The 19,169-nt window shown below is 42.9% G+C and overlaps 1 protein-coding gene across 3 annotated transcripts in view; it reads left to right on the forward strand.

The window, feature by feature from the left end:
* Positions 1-19,169, forward strand: part of man2c1 (mannosidase, alpha, class 2C, member 1) — a 128,813-nt gene that overhangs the window by 53,121 nt on the left and 56,523 nt on the right. For all 3 annotated transcript variants that reach the window (XM_043680530.1, XM_043680528.1, XM_043680529.1), the window contains 4 exons: positions 1,272-1,417; positions 6,818-6,941; positions 14,396-14,517; positions 15,904-15,989. In XM_043680530.1, coding sequence (XP_043536465.1) covers positions 1,272-1,417; positions 6,818-6,941; positions 14,396-14,517; positions 15,904-15,989 — 478 coding nt within the window. The remainder of the gene's footprint in view (positions 1-1,271; positions 1,418-6,817; positions 6,942-14,395; positions 14,518-15,903; positions 15,990-19,169) is intronic.

Genomic DNA, 19,169 nt, shown 5'->3' on the forward strand with positions numbered 1-19,169 from the left:
TTCACCCCCTCCCCCACTCACCTATTGTACTCTATGCTACTTTCTCCCCACCCCCACCCTCCTCTAGCTTATCTCTCCACCATTCAGGCTCTCTGCCTTTATTCCTGATGAAGGGCTTTTGCTGCTCCTCGGATGCTGCCTGAACTGCTGTGCTCTTCCAACACCACTAATCCAGAATCTGGTTTCCAGTATCTGCAGTCATTGTTTTTACCTGACAATGAGTGGGATCCAGTCAGGGTTATGGGAGAGAAGGGAAGGGGTGAGGGTAGAGGTGCAGGAGATGGGCTGGACTCAGCTCAGGGCCCTGTCGGCCACAATAGTGGGGAACCCTCAGTTGAGCGTTCTGGAGAAAAATGCCCTCTGGATGAAAATGGCATTGTCAGAATAGATGTGATGGAGATGGAGAAACTGGAATAATGGCATGGAGTCCTTATAGGAAGCAAGGTGTGAGGATGTATATTTGAGGTAACTGTGGGAGTCAGTGGTTTTGTAGTGAATATCAGTGGCCAGCCTATCCCCAGAAATGGAAACAAAGATGTCATGGAAGGTTTATTGCTTTCCAATATTAAGTCTTTGTTCTTCCAACTCTGGCACTTGTGTACCTGTCTAGAGTTTTGTTCATGCTGCATCTTTAGCCATATAATTTCTAAGCTCTGGAATTTTCTCTGAAAATGCCTCTACATCTTTCTTCTCCTTTTGGGGGAGACAGTGCTAATGTCACTATGGGGCCGGTGGAATTCAAATTTAATCAATAGAATCTGGAATTGAAAGCCACCCTCAAGAGTTGGTGACCATGAAACTATCATTGATTGTCATAAAAACCGATGTTGCTCACTAATATCCTTATGGGAAGTAAATCTGCCATCATTACTCAGTCTAGTCTATGTGTGAGTCCAGATCCACAGCAATGTGGTTAACTCTCAACTGCCCTCTGAAATGGCTTCGTAAGATACCTAGCTCCAGGGCAACTAACAATAAGCAACAGGTGCTGGCCTTTCCAGCAGTGCATATGAAAGAAGAAAATGCTCTTCAAAGCACACCTCTTTGAACCAAACGGTTTTCCACCTGTTCTAATGTTATCACCATTGGCTTGATGTCAAATTTTGTCTTATTTGGGAAAGTTGTTTGAAGTTACAGTCACTATTTGATGCATGTTGCTGTTGGTCGTGACACTACATATCTTTGAGTGGAAAGCCAGTGTTAATTTGGTGTGAAGTCTTATCCTGGAGGATTTAAGCAGTTTGAGGAAATTTTTCTTCCCTCTATTGCAGCTGCTGAATACAGTTAAAAATAATAAAGACAAAGGTCGTGTCAATGACAGTGCCTTCCTGTTTGGGTTTGGAGATGGGGGCGGTGGACCCACACAAGACATGTTGGATCGACTACAGAGAGTTCAAAACACAGATGGGCTTCCCAGGTCAGGAAGCAAACACTGTTTAAAAGTCATGTGCATTTCTAAACCAACTTGCCAGTTTGGTGTGCTCTGAAAGAGTGTATTGTTCAGGTGTCTCTTTAAATTGCTGTCAGAATATAAAATTATGTGCAAAATCTGTTTGTTCGCATGAAATAATTTTCAAAATTCTGCACGCAACCTTGTATTGCTTGTGGTGTAGTGTGTTGGATACCCAAACTGCTGTGCATGTGTGCAATCTTTGCCCTCTAGAGTTTCTGCTGTTAGCAGTGGTACTAAGAGGGGAGCAGAGAAATCACTGTACTTTACACATCTGGGCAATAGTGTTTGAGATGTGGAAATAGATTTATTGTTCACCTCTAATGTACAGTTGGCAGCAGACATGTGAGGATTGGAAATAGAAAAGTGACAGAACACTTTGGAAAGAGAGTTGCTCCAGAGAGGTTGGATATGGGAAAAGAAGCCATAAGATGCTTCATACATCTTGGGGCAAACTGAAGGCTGAAATATGAGGTACCATTGAAATGGCACTCAGGAAGTGTTAGATGTGTTAAAAATTAGAAAGAAAGTAAGTAATTTCTTTAATCTTGATTACTGTTCCAAAGCTAGTTCCCAGAATTTACGAGCTGCTCCCAGTGCAGAGCAGTGGTTGCCGGATTACACTGCTGACACCAGGAAGTTCTTCATAGGGAGTACCTGAGCAAAATCTTAAACAGACAGAGCACAATTTAATCTTAACAACGGAACATCTCAACTGTGTCCACATAGTACCTTTAAACAATGTCACAAGGGTTGAGGGATTTGATCTTAAGTATTAGGTCCATCACAAATCATTGTTATACCCCTGATCTCCTTTTATGTCAATGGCAATGTGGTAAATTTTGCTTGATTATTTCAACCTCTTGTAGCTCATCCCAAATAATGGAAAATCCGCAGAGTACAACGAAGGGCTGATTTACTTGTGTCCTGTCAGTGATATGCTGCTGTTTCTAAAAAAAAAAAATCTGTTCATGAGATGTGAAGATTGCTGGCTTGGCCAAGATTTGCTGTCCATGAGAAAGTGGTGGTGAGCCGCCATCTGAATCCTAATTTGAAAGTTATACACAATTTTAAACACCCATAAAGTCAGTGATGATGGAGTCTAAGAAAATCTCGGGAGGGAAAAATGCCGGCTGAGTAGTGAAATAACTCAATGGAGGCCAGTATGCAATCAACCAGTCATTCTTTATTGCCACGTGGAGAGTCCTTGACACTAAACCAGCTCCCTCAGAGCCAGCTCTCAGGCTGAACAGCATGTCTTTCACTCCTGTTCTTTTCTTTTCCTGTTTATTTTTTTTCCACACTACCGCCTAACAGCGGGAGTGCTTATTTTACCCCAGCACCCATGTCATGTGTGTGCGGGTATCGGACACTGAAGAACAACATGTATGTAAATCTTTATTTATATTCCACCACCAGGAAGAAAGGAAACACCTGCGTGGCCAGTGATAAGCAGTGCTTCACTCCTGTTCTTTAATTAAACAGTACAGTTTACAAACAATTAACATTAACAGCGTATACAGAGAAACAACAATTTACAAGGGAGAGGAGCAGTAAAGCCAGACCCCAAACCCTCCGCTCCTGTTTTTTTTCTCTCTTTTTTTTTTCTTTCTTTGCCCTTTTTATATAAACAATAAAGAATAAGCAAAAAACTTCAAAATAAACACCTCCTCAATGCGAAGACGCCAACAAAGACACCACCCCTTCTCTTTTAACACAGGAAAAATAGACAATAGGTGCAGGAGTAGGCCATTCTGCCCTTCGAGCCTGCACCACCATTCAATATGATCATGCCTGATCATCCTTAAACAGTATCCTGTTCCTGCCTTATCTCCATAACCCTTGATTCCACTATCCTTGAGAGCTCTATCCAACTCTTTCTTAAATGAATCCAGAGACTGGGCCACCACTGCGCTCTGGGGAAGAGCATTCCACACACCCACCACTCTCCTCATCTCTGTCCTAAATGGTCTACCCCGTATTTCTAAGCTGTGTCCTCTGGTTCGGCACTCACCCATCAGTGGAAACATGCTTCCTGCCTCCAGAATGTCCAATCCTTTAATAATCTTATATGTCTCAATCAGATCCCCTCTCAGTCTTCTAAACTCAAGGGTATACAAACCCAGTCGCTCCAGTCTTTCAGTGTAAGGTAATCCCGCCATTCCAGGAATTGACCTCGTGAACCTACGCTGCACTCCCTCAATAGCCAGAATGTCTTTCCTCAAATTTGGAGACCAGAACTGCACACAGTACTCCAGGTGTGGTCTCACCAGGGCCCTGTACAGCTGCAGAAGCACCTCTTTGCTTCTATACTCAATCCCTCTTGTTATGAAAGCCAGCAACCTATTAGCCGCCTTCATTACCTGCTGTACCTGCATGCTTACCTTCGTTGACTGGTGTACAAGAACACCCAGATCTCTCTGTACTGCCCCTTTACCTAAATTGATTCCATTTAGGTAGTAATCTGCCTTCCTGTTCTTGCCACCAAAGTGGATAACCATACATTTATCCACATTAAACTGCATCTGCCGTGCATCTGACCACTCACCTAACTTGTCCAGGTCACCCTATAATCTCCTAACATCCTCAAAACATTTCACCCTGCCACCCAGCTTAGTGTCATCAGCGAATTTGTTAATGTTATTACTAATACCAATAGCAGAATCCTTCACTCCACACTGATCCAGCTCCCTCAGAGCCAGCTCTCTGTGTACAGGACATCTGACACTGCTGTTCTTTTTTTTTTCCTTTTTTTACTATATAAAGTGCCCACACTACCGCCTAACTGCGGTAATGCTTATATTATCCCTAACACCCATGTTATGTGTGTGCAGATGTGAGACACAGTGAAAGACACAAGGTGTACAACACTTTATTCGATTTCCACCACCAGGAAGAAAGGAAACACTGAATGACCAGTGACAAGCAGTGCCTTTCTGAGAGGGCAATGCTGCATGATCACATCTGTCAGTGTGGGCTTCCTGATTGGACCAGGTTAACAGCCCTAATCAGGAAACTCATTCAATGAGGTCCACCTGGCTGACCTCATTTCAATCCCTATAAGTCATTCTGGGCCAGTTAGGCAGAGTAATTAATGGCACAGGCAGTGCTATTGGTTCCACTGAATCTATGCCAGCTCCCTCCAGAGCAATCCCACTTAGTTTTCCTTCCCTGCTTCATCCCTGTATCACAAAATAACATCATACTCAGAAGCCATTCAGCTTGCATTGATTATGAAGTCTGAATAGTTTACAAGATGTTGTCAGAAATTTACCAAGCCTCCTTCATAGAATAGTACAGCACAGGAACAGGTCCTTTGGACCACCATGTAATCTCTGATCATAATATCATTCTAAATAATGCTATCTGCCTGCACAAACTCCATATCCCTTTATTCTCTGCCCATTCAAGTGTCTGTCTAAATGCCTCTTAAACTTTACTATTGGTCCTGCTTCTATTCCCCTCTCTTGGCAGCATGTTCCAGGCACCTACCATCCTGTATGTAAAAAAAAAACTTGCCTTGCCCATCTCCTTTAAACTTTCCCCCCTCACCTTAAACCTATGTCCCCTAGTATTTAACATTTTCACTCGGAGAAAGATTCTGACTATCCATCTTATCCATGACTCTCATAATTTTATATACTTCTTTCAGATCACCCCTCAGCCTCTGACGATTTAACAAAATCAATCGAAGTTTAACCAATCTCTCCTTCTAGCTAATGCACACCAGCTAGCTAGGCAACACCCTGGTACATGTATTTTGCACCCTTTCAAGCTTCCACATACTTCCATAGTGTGGTGGCCAGAACAGCACACAATAATCCGAGCGTGGCCTAACTGAAGTTCTATACAATTGTAACATGACTTGCCAACTTTCATACTCAGTGCTCCAACCAATCGAGGCAAGTGTGCTGTACACTTTCTTTACTACCTTATCCATTTCTGTTGCCACTTTCAGGGAGTTATGGACTTGCACCCCAAGATTTCTCTGTATATCAATGCTTTTTAGGGTCCTGCCATTTTCAGTACACTTTTCTCTTGCATTTACCTCCCAGAAATCCGTCACCTTACATTTGGCTGGATTAAATTCCATCTGCAGTTTATCTGCCCCACTTTCCAACTGATCTATATCCTTCTATATTCTTTGACAACCTTCCCCTCTATCCACATTTCCACTAATTTTTGTGTCACCTGCAAACATACTGACCAGACTACCTAGATTTTCATCCAAATCGTTCATATATTGCAAATAGAGGTCCCAGCAGTGATCCTTGCAGAACACCACTGATCCCAGACCTTTAGTCAGAAAAACCCCACTCCATAATTGCCATCTATCTTCTATGACCAGTCCAATTTTGTATACATTTTACCAACTCTGTGTGGATCCCATGTGACTTAATCTTCTGGACCAGCACACCATGAGGGCCCTTGTCAAATGCTTTAGTAAAGTCCATGTAGATAACTGTCCTACTTCATCTTTGACACTTCATCAAAAATATCAAATTTGAGCGATCTGTGCACTTGCAAGTTTGTCTTTCCAATGCCTGTTCAATTTTCTTTTGAAATTGTTGCTTGTACTTCCATCACACCCATTTCTATTAACAGGATGAAGAATTACACCAGAGTTGTTTCCAGGTTTATTACCCTTATTAGCCATGGTTCAGTGAGTGTCTGTCATGCGGCTTGAATCAGAAAGTTAAAGTGTCAAGTTCTACTTTAGGACTTAAGCACAAAAATTAAAATCAAAGCTGACACTCCCATTCGGTACCATGGGAGTTCTCCATTATCAAAGTGTGATGATGCTTTTAGGATGAGATGGTAAGCCATAAATGTGAAGTTGTCAAACTAACTACAATAGGAAATTCAGGAAAGTATCAGAGTGGTCAGAGTTTGGAACTCGTTCACAGCGAGTAACTGAGGTAAATACTGTAGAAGTGTTTAAGAGTGATAACCATATTAACAGAGAAAGGAATAGAAAGATATTTTGATAGGGTTGATTTAAAAGGGGGAAGAGGAGACTTGCATAGAGTCAGATATTAGGCATGGACTCATTGGGCTGATTGGCCTGCTCTGTATTCTAAATATTTTGCAATAACACAATAGGCTTCTCCTATTTTGAATTAATCAGCCAGAGTACTGTCATGAAAATTCACCTTGTTGTAGCTGAGGCCAACAGGAGGTCAGTAAATTTTCATCCAGATAACCAAAGTCAGAAGAATTCACAATGAAGAGTTTGTTTCCTTTACTCGTATTTTAAAATTAATTGTGTCTATAACAAGGTATGCTGTGTGAAGGTATGTGTGTATATAGACATATATAAGCTGTAGCTAGCAAAGGTCATTAATAAGTGCATACACTGTGTCTCAGGGTGAAACAATCCAGCCCAGAAACATTCTTCTCAATTTTGGAAGCTGACACTACGATGCTTTGTACCTGGGTTGGAGAACTATTTTTGGAACTACACAATGGCTCCTATACTTCCCAGGCAAAGGTAGGAATCTTTATTATTCTTAGTTTTTAAGTATTGTGGGGACTGGTCTACTAATCCAGAGTCCAAGGCTAATGTTCTGAAAATATTGTTTCAAATCCCATCACGTCAATTAAATGATAAAGCTAAAATTAAAAACTAGTCTCCGTAACATCAACAATCAAATCACTGATTTATTGTTAAAGTTCAAATCATTCAGTATGTCCTTGAGGGAACAAAATTGGGCTGACATTGGACTCCAGACTTTTATGAGCCTTGACTGTCCACTGAAATACCTAACAAGCTGCTGCAGAAAAGTCAAAAACCAGGCGAACCACCCAGCATTGACCCTGATTTCGCTGCTCCTTGGATGCTGCCTGAACTGCTGTGCTCTTCCAGCACCACTAATCCAGAATCTGGTTTCCAGCATCTGCAGTCATTGTTTTTACCAGGCACTGGAGCCCTGTTGCCAAGTCAAAATCCTGGATCTCCCTTGTTAACAGCACTGTGGATGTAGCTACATCATATGAACTGTTGACTTCCAATAAGTTGGTTCCTCATCATTTTCTCAACTGGCTTGCCAGTGACACTAACGTCCGACAAAAGCATCCCTTTTTATGATCTCATTTGCAAACGGTTTTCAATTTGCTGCAGGCCACAATGATTTATTGATGTTAAAATAATTATATGATTAAACATTTAGTTTCCTGTGGCAGGTAGTATATATAAACACAAATAAGCACACATATAAAAAGCTTGTGTATGTATGCATTCCCAATGTACACATATTACTTGTTTCCATAGTTGTTTTTTAATGTATTATATTAATGTTTAAACTTTGTAATCAATTTTTATTGAATTTTTTTCTACGCAAACAGTTGCCAAATATTGTTGATGAGCCAGTTTGTTACTCAGCTTGCTTTTTCACATTTTTCTTAGCTGCTGAAATATATTAAGTGTCAAGTTATATCCAAAATAGAACTAAAATTTAAAATATCTATTTGATACAATTAACCCAATGTGTTGCCTATGTCTTTTAATCTCCTTTTAAAGTTTTTGCTTTTAAGACTGCAGCCTCTTTGAAAAGTCTGGTTTTTAGCTGTTTTGCTTTTGCACAGTAGTTAAGAATAAACTTTCAGTCACATGCCAACATAAAATGCACACCATAACAGGACGAGAAAGGTCCTTTTATTCTGTGAGGATTTGAGATTTTTCTTTAACACTTTGTCTCCCAGAAAGTTTTAAAAGAAACTGGAAACTGAAATCAAAACCTTGAGATATGAAGCAGGGAATGGCAAATGTATATGATCATATAGAAACAAACAATCCTGATCACTCTATTTGTAGCATCTTTAATAGTTAAGGGAGAAAGTGCTGTTTGATTACAAGGTTGGATTGGTGTTTACAGCTGTTGAAATTTCAAATCAAAATCTCTGTTATAATTGCTTTGACAAAATCTTCCCCTTTTTAGAACTGGCAGGATAAGTGGTGTGGTAAATAGGTGGGCTGGTTGGGAGATTTCTGCTGCATTCCTATCACCACTGGAATTAAGTTCTAGGAGCAAAGATCACCCCCATCTGCAACCAAATGACCCAGCCGAAAGTGGGTACTGTAGATGCTGGAGGTTAGAGTCAAGATTAGAGTGGTGCTGGAAAAGGACAGCAGGTCAGGCAGCATCCGAGGAGCAGGAAAATCGATGTTTCGGGCCAAAGCCCTTCATCAGGAATGGCCGGAAACGTCGATTTTCCTGCACCGAATGAAGACCCTCTTAAGTGGACAATTAACAACCATTTCAGGGCTTGATAGCACATGGTTTAGTGGGCTTTCCCACTCACTTTGGTGGCTGGTGTCCCATTCATATATACACCAAGCACCATACCTCTATCAAAAAGCGGAAGATTCTGCCCAATGATTTATTACATCTATACAGTATTTTTTTTAAATGACATCATTATTTGGGAAATTTGTTTCTTGAAACGTGTGTCTATGAAAGACTGATGAAGTTGGTCATCTCCACCATGTGCTACATTTTGCTCTGGTGTCTGTCAGTTGTGAACTTCTGGAACCTACATTGCCGTCCTGTGAGCATACACCTGTTAAGAAGCAGAAAGCATGCATTAAACCAGAAAAATTGATAAAGGAACCAGATGATTATGTAGCAAATGGTAAGGGGACATCTGGAGCTGACAAAGTGGCACTGGTTGGGCTGGAGGAGGCTGACAGCATTGGCATAGCAGGGTGTTGAGGCTTGGTGATTTGATATGGGCCTCTGACTTCTTGGACTTTCATCCTTCACAAGCTGCTCCCTTCAGTGCTGTTAGATTATAGCAGTCCCCCAATGTTGTTGAAGCTTTTGGTTTGCACTGATCAGGAGAAACACCAGAATGTCAAATTTCATGCCATCACAAGTTATCACAGGAGGAAAGGGTGCTGATTGTTTGGCAGTTTGACTCAGGTTGGCAAACTAGAGGCTTCCTCTGCTTCTGGGAATTTATTTTAAAATGCAAGGCTTTAATATTCCTTTTGTTTGTAAAGGACAGATCCCTGTGCTATATCCCCACCTCTTGCTGAACCCAAGGCTAACCCATCTGCCCAATTAACTCAACACTCAGGATCTTAAGTGCCCTTGTGTTGTCCAGAAGCATATCGATTGTATTCTGAGCATGTTCTTTGATCCATAAACAATCAGTATCCCCTACCAGTATCTGTCTCAATCACACATCTTTTCCTCTCCTCCATAAAATGCTGTTTGCCCCAGAGGCCTCATCCTAGTATGACCAGAATACAGGTGACCGTTGGATCCAATACCATTCCCAGTGCTGATGACTCACTGCCTTGATAACATTACTTTGGGTAATGCTCCAGTACTCATAACATCTGATTCACTGAGCAATATCTCAAAAGATTTACTAGAACATACTTAAAAATGGTGTATCCAGGCCATATCTTGTCAGTCCTGCCTCTGATGTTACAACTGGGTATCACAATCGACAGGGAGAAAGTGAGGACTGCAGATGCTGGAGATCAGAGTTGAGAGTGTGGTGCTGGAAAAGCACAGCAGGTCAGGCAGAATCCAAGGAGCAGGAGAATAGACATTTTGGGTTTAAGTCCTTCATCAGGAATGAAGTTTGTGGGTCAGTGGGGCTGAGAGATAAATGGGAGAGGGGCTGGGGCAGAGGGGAACATAGCTGGAAATGTGATAGGTAGATGAAGGTGCGGATGGAAGTGATTGGTCAGAGGGAGGGTGGAACAGATGGGTGGGAAGGAAGGAAGATGGACAAGTAGGACCAGTCAAGGGGACAGTGCCGAATTGGAGGCTTGGAACTGGGATAAGTTTGGGGGAGGGGAAATGAAATCTACATTGATCCCATGTGATTGCAGGGTCCCAAGGCGGAAGATGAGGCGTTCTTCCTCCAGGCGTCAGGTGGTAAGGGTTTGACGATGGAGGAGGCCCAGGATCTGCATATCCTTGGTGGAGTTAAAGCATCGACAGACAGACAATATAGGCTGGCACGGTGGCTCAGTGATTCGCACTGCTGCCTCACAGCACCAGGGACCTGGGTTCAATTCCAGCCTCAGGTTACTGTCTGTTTGGAGTTTGCACATTTTCCCCATGTTTTTGTGGGGTTTTGTCCAGGTGCTCCGGTTTCCTCCCATGGTCCAAAGACGTGCAGGTTAGGTAAATTGGCCATACTAAATTGCCAGTAGTATTCAGCGATGTGTAAGTTAGGTGCATTAGTCAGGGGTAAGTATAGAATACTCGGGTAGGGGAATGGGTCTGAATGGGATACTCTTCGGAGGGTCGATGTGGATTTGTTGGGCCTAATGGTCTGTTTCCACATTGTGGGGATTCAATTCTATGTCGTTCTATGTCATATATGTTTCATACTTGCATCCAATTGTCTCATTTCTTGTTAACAAACCTGCAGTGTTGCAGTTGTAAATGTGAATATTTAGCAAACAGAATTGGAAGCTGCCATTTATTAGGTTTGAGAAAAACACTATTGCAAACCAAAACTGCAGTTAACAATAGATCAACAAGAAACTTACTTTTGAAAATCTTTTCAGCTGCCATCATTAGGGGTGACACGGTGCCTCAGTGGTTAGCCTGCTGCCTCACAGTGCCAGAGACCCAGGTTCGAATCCAGCTTTGGGCGACTGTCTGTGTGGAGATTGTACATTCTCCCCATGTCTGTGTCAGTTTCCTTGTGTCCAGGGATGTGCAGGCTAGGTGGTTTAGCTATAATAAATATAAGGTTACACGGGTAAGGTAGGGGGATGGGTCTGGGATGGATGCTATTTGCAGGGTCAGTGGATTCGATGGGCTGAATGGCCTGCTTCCACACTGGAGAACATTTATGATTCTATCTTAATTATAACTGTTTGTTTGGAAAACTAAGTTTTTTTTTAAAAAATCAAGGAAATTACAAGACTAGATGGTAGCATTTTCTCTAACAGTATTTTATTGAAAACCTTCTTGTATGGGCAAAACCTTAGCCTGGAGCTCACTCGTGTTCCCAGTGCTATTACTCAGTGTGAGAGAGAGTCAGCCACATTGAAGCTACAGTCACAATATTGGGGGATATGAGGTGCACAGTGATCATTAGTAAATCTGGAACTATGGAGTCCTGATTTAATAGTAGGACCATGTTTCCATTTTTTCACCCAGTTTTTCATGTGACACAGTCACATTGAGAGCAAACCTGCTGTACAAGGCCAGAGCCAAGATTAGGACAGGAGAGAAGGAGAGAACGTAGGAATGGGTATGGAAGATATTTTTAGATGGTTGGGGAGAGAGGGACATCAACAGGTCTGGAAGTTAATGGAAGAGTGATGGCTTGCCTTGAAGGCTAGTGGAAAGCAATCTGCTCTCACTGGCTCCCAAGAAGGCATTGAATTGCTGATTGTGGAGGGGTGTTTCTCAAATCTTCATACTGGTCAAACTGGAAGTTTTGTGTGTGTGTTAGATTACTTAGTGTGGAAAAAGGCCCTTCGACCCAACAAATCCACACCGACTCGCCGAAGCGTAACCCACCCAGACCCATTCCCCTACATTTACCCCTTCACCTAACACTACGGGCAATTTAGCATGGCCGATTCACCTAACCTGCACATTTTGGGAGGAAACCGGAGCACCTGGAGAAAACCCACGCAGACACGGGGAGAATATGCAAACTCCACACAGAGAGTCGCCTGAGGCGGGAATTGAACCTGGGTCTCTGGCACTGTGAGGCAGCAGTGCTAACCGCTGTGCTACCGTGCCGCCCATAGTTAAGGGTTCCTAGTGGTGAAAATGCTATCCACCTCCATACACACGCACTCGTGTACAGATCGTAAATGCATGCACCCTCCCATGAGCATACACTCACACATGTGCAGCACCTGCACCCACCCTACCATACAATGCAGGTATGCCCTCGCCCATTTCCCCCCATAACACACACACACCCCCGCCCCTCCAACCTCCACTCTTCTGCCCTCCCTTCTTCTGGGTTGTCAAAACTTCCTCCTTCAAATTCGAGAGTTTTCTTCAGTAATAACAGAAAGCCATAGAGGAACTTGTTGCTTTAGAAACCCTTTCTAGTGAAAGTTTTTGCAGACAAAACCTTCATGGAAGCCATTTATGAGAAACAGTTATTTTGTTTTTTGGTGATATTGAAGTAAACAGTACAGAGCAAGCAGTCCAAAGATGTGCAGGTTAGGTGAATTGGCCATGCTAAATTGCCCATAGTGTTAGCCACATTAGTCAGAGGGAAATGGGTCTGGGTGGGTTACTCTTTAGAGGGTCGGTGTGGACTTGTTTAGCCGAAGGGCCTGTTTCCACTCTGTAGGGAATCTAATCTAATCTAAAAATCACACAACACCAGGTTATAGTCCAACAGGTTTAATTGGAAGCACTCTAGCTTTCGGAGCGACGCTCCTTCATCAGGTGATTGAGTCCGAATCATAATCTAATCTAAACTTTTAAAGTAACTCAAAACACACACTAAAAATTTGCTAATGGCTGATTACCTGGAAGTGCATTCAACAAGTCCAATAAAGACATGAATATTGATAAATTAGTGAATGCGGAAGGACAAGGGTGAGAATGACTAAGAATGATGTAATTTTACAGCAAAGGAGGAAGCTAAAGCTTTCATTTTTCTGCTTTTTCTCCACATCCTTTTAAAGCCTAAGCTCACTTCCCTTTTAAAAACTCCGAATGCTACTACCTTGTAAACATTTGACAAGGGTCTTGTGAATACAGTAATCAGCAGTGCTCCTGACATTTCATATAAACCACAGGAACAAAATCTGGAAGGAATATACTGTTAATCATGTTTGAAAGGAGCTTTTCTGCTTCTGCATTAAACGCGTATTTAACGAGAAGGATTTTTAGGTAATCACGTAGAGGCTTTTGGTAAAGAAGGAAAATCAAGGTATAAATTGCTGTAACCTTTAACTTTTAACATGAGTTAAAAGTTAACTGAGGAAGAAAACATTATAATTGAATAGATAATAAAGCCCTGTCATCCACGACTGGAGGATAGGACAAGCAGTCCAAAAAAAAGCAGCCTAGCAGAAAGGAGGGCGATAGCATCTGAGTAGATTCACATGCAGTGCTTCGAGTGGCAGGGTTGGGTGGGGGAGCGGTTGCGGGGTGTGGCAGGGAGTGCAGTCAGTGTGTGCTTGACTGATCGAGTGAAGTTCCCCATTTGAAATGCAGAGATTTCGTTTATGCAATTCATCTATTTTCAGTGGCGGAGGAAAACTATTTATTTCCCAAGTACTAATTGAACACTATCACTGGTAATCTTGACACCCCTTATTGACTTCTTTCAGGGTTGACTATACCACACAACCCAGGTTCATCCTGTTGCAGTAGAATAACTTTTAATTCACCCGAATAATACTTTCAGAGACTGAAATTTACTTGTAATTTAAGTGTAGAAAAATTGTTTGATAAACTGAATGACGTGGAGTTATACAATTTGTACCTGGATAACAATGGGATGTGGATGGACTTAAATGAAATGCCACAAAAGGTCTGTGGTATTTTAAGCATTGGTTACATTGGACTTTTTAAAATCTTAAAAGCTCCATTGGTCCAGAGCAGCAAAATTGGCCACATTCCCAACAGTGGAATGACAAAAACTTTGGCACTTACATCCATTTAGGAATGTTATCACATTGCTTCCAAATTTTCCAGCACATTGATATTATGGTTATGTTATTTCATTTTTAAACAGGGGAGACAGTTCCAGAGCACGAATGTCACTGATCTAGTAATCACAGAAGCCCAGGTAGTGCTTTGAGCATTTGTCTCTTCCTACATACTCTTCAATTCTTTTCACCCTCATTTACTTAACCAGCTTTCCCTTACAGGCAAAATGAGTAATAGAAAGACAAACCTTATTAAACTGGTTCTTTCAGCAGTTTGCACTGTCAAGATCTCTACTTCACAAATGTAAAACAGTTTTAAAAATATTTCTCTTTAGATTAAGAAAGGCAATCGCAAATGTGAATGTATCCTCCATAGTGTTGAAGTTGTGAGCAGTCTGGCATCCGTACAGAAGGATACCTTCGAATATCCGAGTTCCCAATTGCAACATCTGTGGAGGTAGTATCTGTTTCATGACATTTACTTTGTTGTGTTGTTTGTTCTTTCTGCTTTGAGATTTCTCCGTTCCACAAAGAACTAAAGTTATGAAGCTCCGAAACTGAGCACTTTCAACCTTTGACACCACACACCCTATGGAATATAATGACTAGGGACTTTGAAAAAGTGCTTTGACCTTTCTTTTAACCACCTCTTCACACCACCCCTGAATTTCTTACCTGCCACTTGACTCTCCCTTCAGTGGTTGCATCAAGCTGGAAGTCATCCTGTACAGATTCATAGTCCAAATCACAGACCTATCCCACTGGCAGCATGGACCTTCTCATAGTGGTATGGAATGTGCAGTTCCTATGCGCAGGGAGTGTTGCAGGAAATCAGACCTCCAAGCTCTAGTTTGAGTAGGCTTCAAGAGTTAATCAATGGTGCTCCCCAAATGCATTACATGGGTATCACTGAATTACTGAAAATTTTCTAATGATTAATGTTACGGTAGCCATTTGCTGATTGTGCAGTTAAAGTTTTGGCACACATTGCAGAAATGAATAAAGTTTAGATTGACACGTGAGGTTTATGCTCAAAGTTTAAACACTCTTTCTCAGTATATTTGACTTTCCCATGAGTTGTGAGTAGTTTTCAAAACATGCTGCAATTTGAGACACTCTGTAATGCTGCACTATGTTAGTTGAAACTTTATTGCTGGAACAGCATAGCAGGTCAGGCAGCATCCAGGGAACAGGAGATTCGACGTTTCGGGCACAGGCCCTTCTTCAGGAATTCCTGAAGAAGGGCCTGTGCCCGAAACGTCGAATCTCCTGTTCCCTGGATGCTGCCTGACCTGCTGTGCTGTTCCAGCAATAAAGTTTCAACTTTGTGATCCAGCATCTGCAGACCTCACTTTCTCCTGCACTATGTTAGTTGCTGAGTTTGAAACCTGACTGAAAGTGAGAATGTTGTAGCTTTTACAAGATGAGACCAGAACTGAGAAGTTCTGCCCCCCCCCCTCCCCATTGTCCGTAAAGCAAGATTGGAGGGGGAGCTGATTAGAGATCTTTAAGATAATTAAAGGCATAGACGTAGGGATCATTTTTCCACATCTTGGGAAGACCCTAAGCTGATAGCCGTAAATGCAGTCACCAATAAATCTAAGAGGGAAACTATGAGAAACCTCTTTAGCCAGAGAACCTCCTGCCACAAGGAGTGTTTGGGGTGAATAGCGCACATGCATTTTGCGGGAATCCAGATACAAATATTGAGAAGGAAAAGATTGGGAAGTTTATGCTGAATAGGATGAGTTGCAAAGGGGTGAGACAAGGCCCACATCAAGCACAAACATTAGTGTTGAGAGGCTAATTTTGTGTAATTTAATGTAACTATCACATTTCACAGACTGCTGCTCCTTAATCAGTTCCATGATGTGCTGCCTGGCACATGTATTCAGCCTGTAGTGGAAGATGCAGTAAAGTTCTATGAAGGTAAGGCATCTCAATTGTCCAGTCTCCTCAATCTGCTGTTATGTTTAGAGAATGGACCTCTGTGTCACAGAGGCCAAACGCCAACTCTCCGACACCACATCCTACCTCCCCGTTGACCACAAGTCCACCATGGTCCATTAGGCCACTATTATCCACACTGTGACCTCATTGCTTATGGTGACTTCCCTCACAGACCCCCCAGCCCTACACTGCCCAGTTCTATCTGCCCCCCAAGATCCACAAGCCTGACTACCCCGGCCGACCCATCATCTCCACATGCTCCTGCCCCATTGAACTCATTTCTTGCTACCTTGACTCAATTCTCTCTATCCTTGGTTCTGGCAGTTCTAATCTACATCTGAGACACCGACCACGTCCTCCACCTCTTCGAAAACTTCCAGTTCCCGGCCTCCAGCGCTTCATCTTCACTCTAGATGTGCAGTCCTTATACACATCCATACCCAGCAATGATGGCCTGCAGGCCCTCAAGTTTCTTCTCCTCCAACAGATCCATTAGGTCCCCCTCCACCATAGTCCTCACCCTCAATAACTTTTCCTTAAACTCTTCCCATTTCCTCCAAATTCAGGGAGTGGCCATGGGCACTCACATGGGCCCTAGCTTCGCCTGCCTCTTTGTTGGCCATGTCGAACAGTCCCTCTTCAGCATGTACACATGTGCTATTCCCCAACTCTTCCGCTGTTACTTTGATGACAGTGTCAGTGTTCTGCACCCACGCTGAACTGGAGCAGTTCTTTTCACTTGGCCAACAATTTCCACCTTGCGCTCAAATTCACTTGGTCTATCTCAGACAATTCCCTCCTCTTCCTTGACCTCTCCATTTCCATGTCTGACGGCTGTTTATGGACTGACACTTACTATAAACACACAGACTCCCATAACTACCTAGACTACATCTCTTCCCACCCCGTATCCTGCAAAAACTCCATCCCGTTTTCCCAATTCCTTCATCTTCGTCACATCTGCTTTGACAAGGAGACGTTCCACTCCCAAGCATCCCAGAAGTCCACCTATTTTAAACAATGTGCTTCTTCCCCCTCTGTTATCCAGACAGTCCCCCACCGCACCTCCTCCATTCCCCACTCCACTGCTCTAAACCTCCACCACCCACCAAAAAAAATAAAGACAGGGTTCCCCTTGTCTTCACTTTGCACCCCACCCCCACCCCCCCAGTAGCTTCCTCTGCACCTGTAAAAGATGCAAAACTTGCCAGCACATCACCCCACTCACCTCCATCCAAGGTCCTAAACAATCCTTCCAGGTGAAACAAAGGTTCACCTGCCTCTCCTCCAACCTAGATTACTGCATCCGGTGTTCCTGATATGGTCTTTTCTGCATTAGTGAGACCAAACGTAAACTAAGAGAACGTTCTGCTGAGCATCTCAGCCTGACATCCTGGTTGCTGTCCATTTCAGTTCCCCCCCCCACTTCCTCTCTGACATGTCCATCCTCTGCCTCCTCCATTGCCACAGTGAATCAGATTGCAAATTGGAGGAATAATACCTTATCTTCCGCCTCGGCAGCCTACAGCCCGGAGGACTCAACATTGAGCTCTCCAATTTCAAATAACCTTCCCACCCATCACCCAACTCCCTTTCTAACCTGCCTCTTCCCTTCCATTCCACTTACCGACCCTTCCTTCCAGCTACCAACTGGATTCATCCCTCCCATTGACCAACCAGGTTGTACCCATCACCTGCATTCACCCATCACTGCCTCACCATCCTGCCCCTCTCCCCACCCATAACCCTTCCCTCCATTCCTGAAGAAGTTATACCCGAAATGTCGACTTCTCCACCTCCTGATGGTGCCTAGCTTACTGTGTTCTTCCAGCCTCCTGCTTGTCTATTATGTTTATTTTGCAGGCAATTAGACTAAAGTTTCTTATATCATTTGTGATTCCTTACGTAATTGTGGATAATTAGCTTTTTGAATTCTAGGTAATTATATGGTTACATTTTTATGCAAAATTTACATAAATGTAATTTTATCACTTCCAAATTGCTGTAATTTTCTAGATTGTGCAGGAAGTAAAGCTCATGCAATATAGGTATATTTTAATCAGGTATATTTTGAGAATGACTTTATTGTAGGGTTTATTGTTGTAAGTAACATTTGAGTAGCACTGAAAAAGGTGATCTGGCACTGCTTGCTTTATTTGCTTCTAATCCTGTTGTGGTAATGCACAAAGGACATGTTGTGCTGAACTGAATATCTTGAATTGGTTAAGTGTAGCTGTTAGTACACTAGGAATTTGTCAGCAAGTGCTGCCCAATTGCAGAATCAGATCAAACAGTGGATGCTTTATCAGGCTCTTAATGTGCTTTGTTTATTCCTGCTATACCTTCATAAGCAGGGACCTGTTGTGTACAAACAAAAGGAACATGTTCAAGTCTTATGTTCTTTTGAATTACCTGCGAGATTGGGGAAACTTAGATCCTTGTTGCTTTCTCCATGGAGAGAAAGTGAGGACTGCACCCATCAACCTCACTGCCCCATGGCTGAACATTTTAACTCCTCCTCCCACTCCATCAAGGACATGCAGGTCCTGGGCCGCCTCCATCGCCAAACAATTATAACCCAATGCCTGGAGGAAGAACGCCTCATATTCCACCTTGGGACCCTGCAACCACATGAGATGAATGTGGATTTCAACAGCTTCCTAATTTCTCCTCCCCCCGCATTATCCCAGTCCCAAGCCTCCAACTCTGCAACGCCCCCCTGACCTGTTCATCACCTTTCCCAACTATCCGCTGCACTTCTTTCCCCCCCCCACAACGACCTATCATCTCCCTCACCTTCATCTACCTATCGCTTTCTCAGCTATCCCCTTCCACCCCACCCCCCTGCCATTTATCTCTCAGCCCCCTGGCCCACAAGCCTCATTCCTGATGAAGAGCTTATGCCCGAAACATCGATTCACCTGCTCCTCTTCGGATGCTGCCTGACCTGCTGTGCTTTTCCACTCTTGACCCCTTGCTTTCTCCATAGCAATGCCTGGACTAATCACAGAAGACTTGCCAACCAAACTTTAACTCTCCGTGAGTTAAAGTTATTACACGTTTGAAATTCGGCATTCTTGCATTTGTCCTGATGAGTGCAAAATGAAAAACTTGAGCAATACTCAAGTCCGACGCAAAGCAAATCTGGTCTGTCTAAAA

The sequence above is a fragment of the Chiloscyllium plagiosum genome, chromosome 40 (genome assembly GCF_004010195.1).
Source record: "Chiloscyllium plagiosum isolate BGI_BamShark_2017 chromosome 40, ASM401019v2, whole genome shotgun sequence".
In the NCBI taxonomy this organism is placed as follows: domain Eukaryota; kingdom Metazoa; phylum Chordata; class Chondrichthyes; order Orectolobiformes; family Hemiscylliidae; genus Chiloscyllium; species Chiloscyllium plagiosum.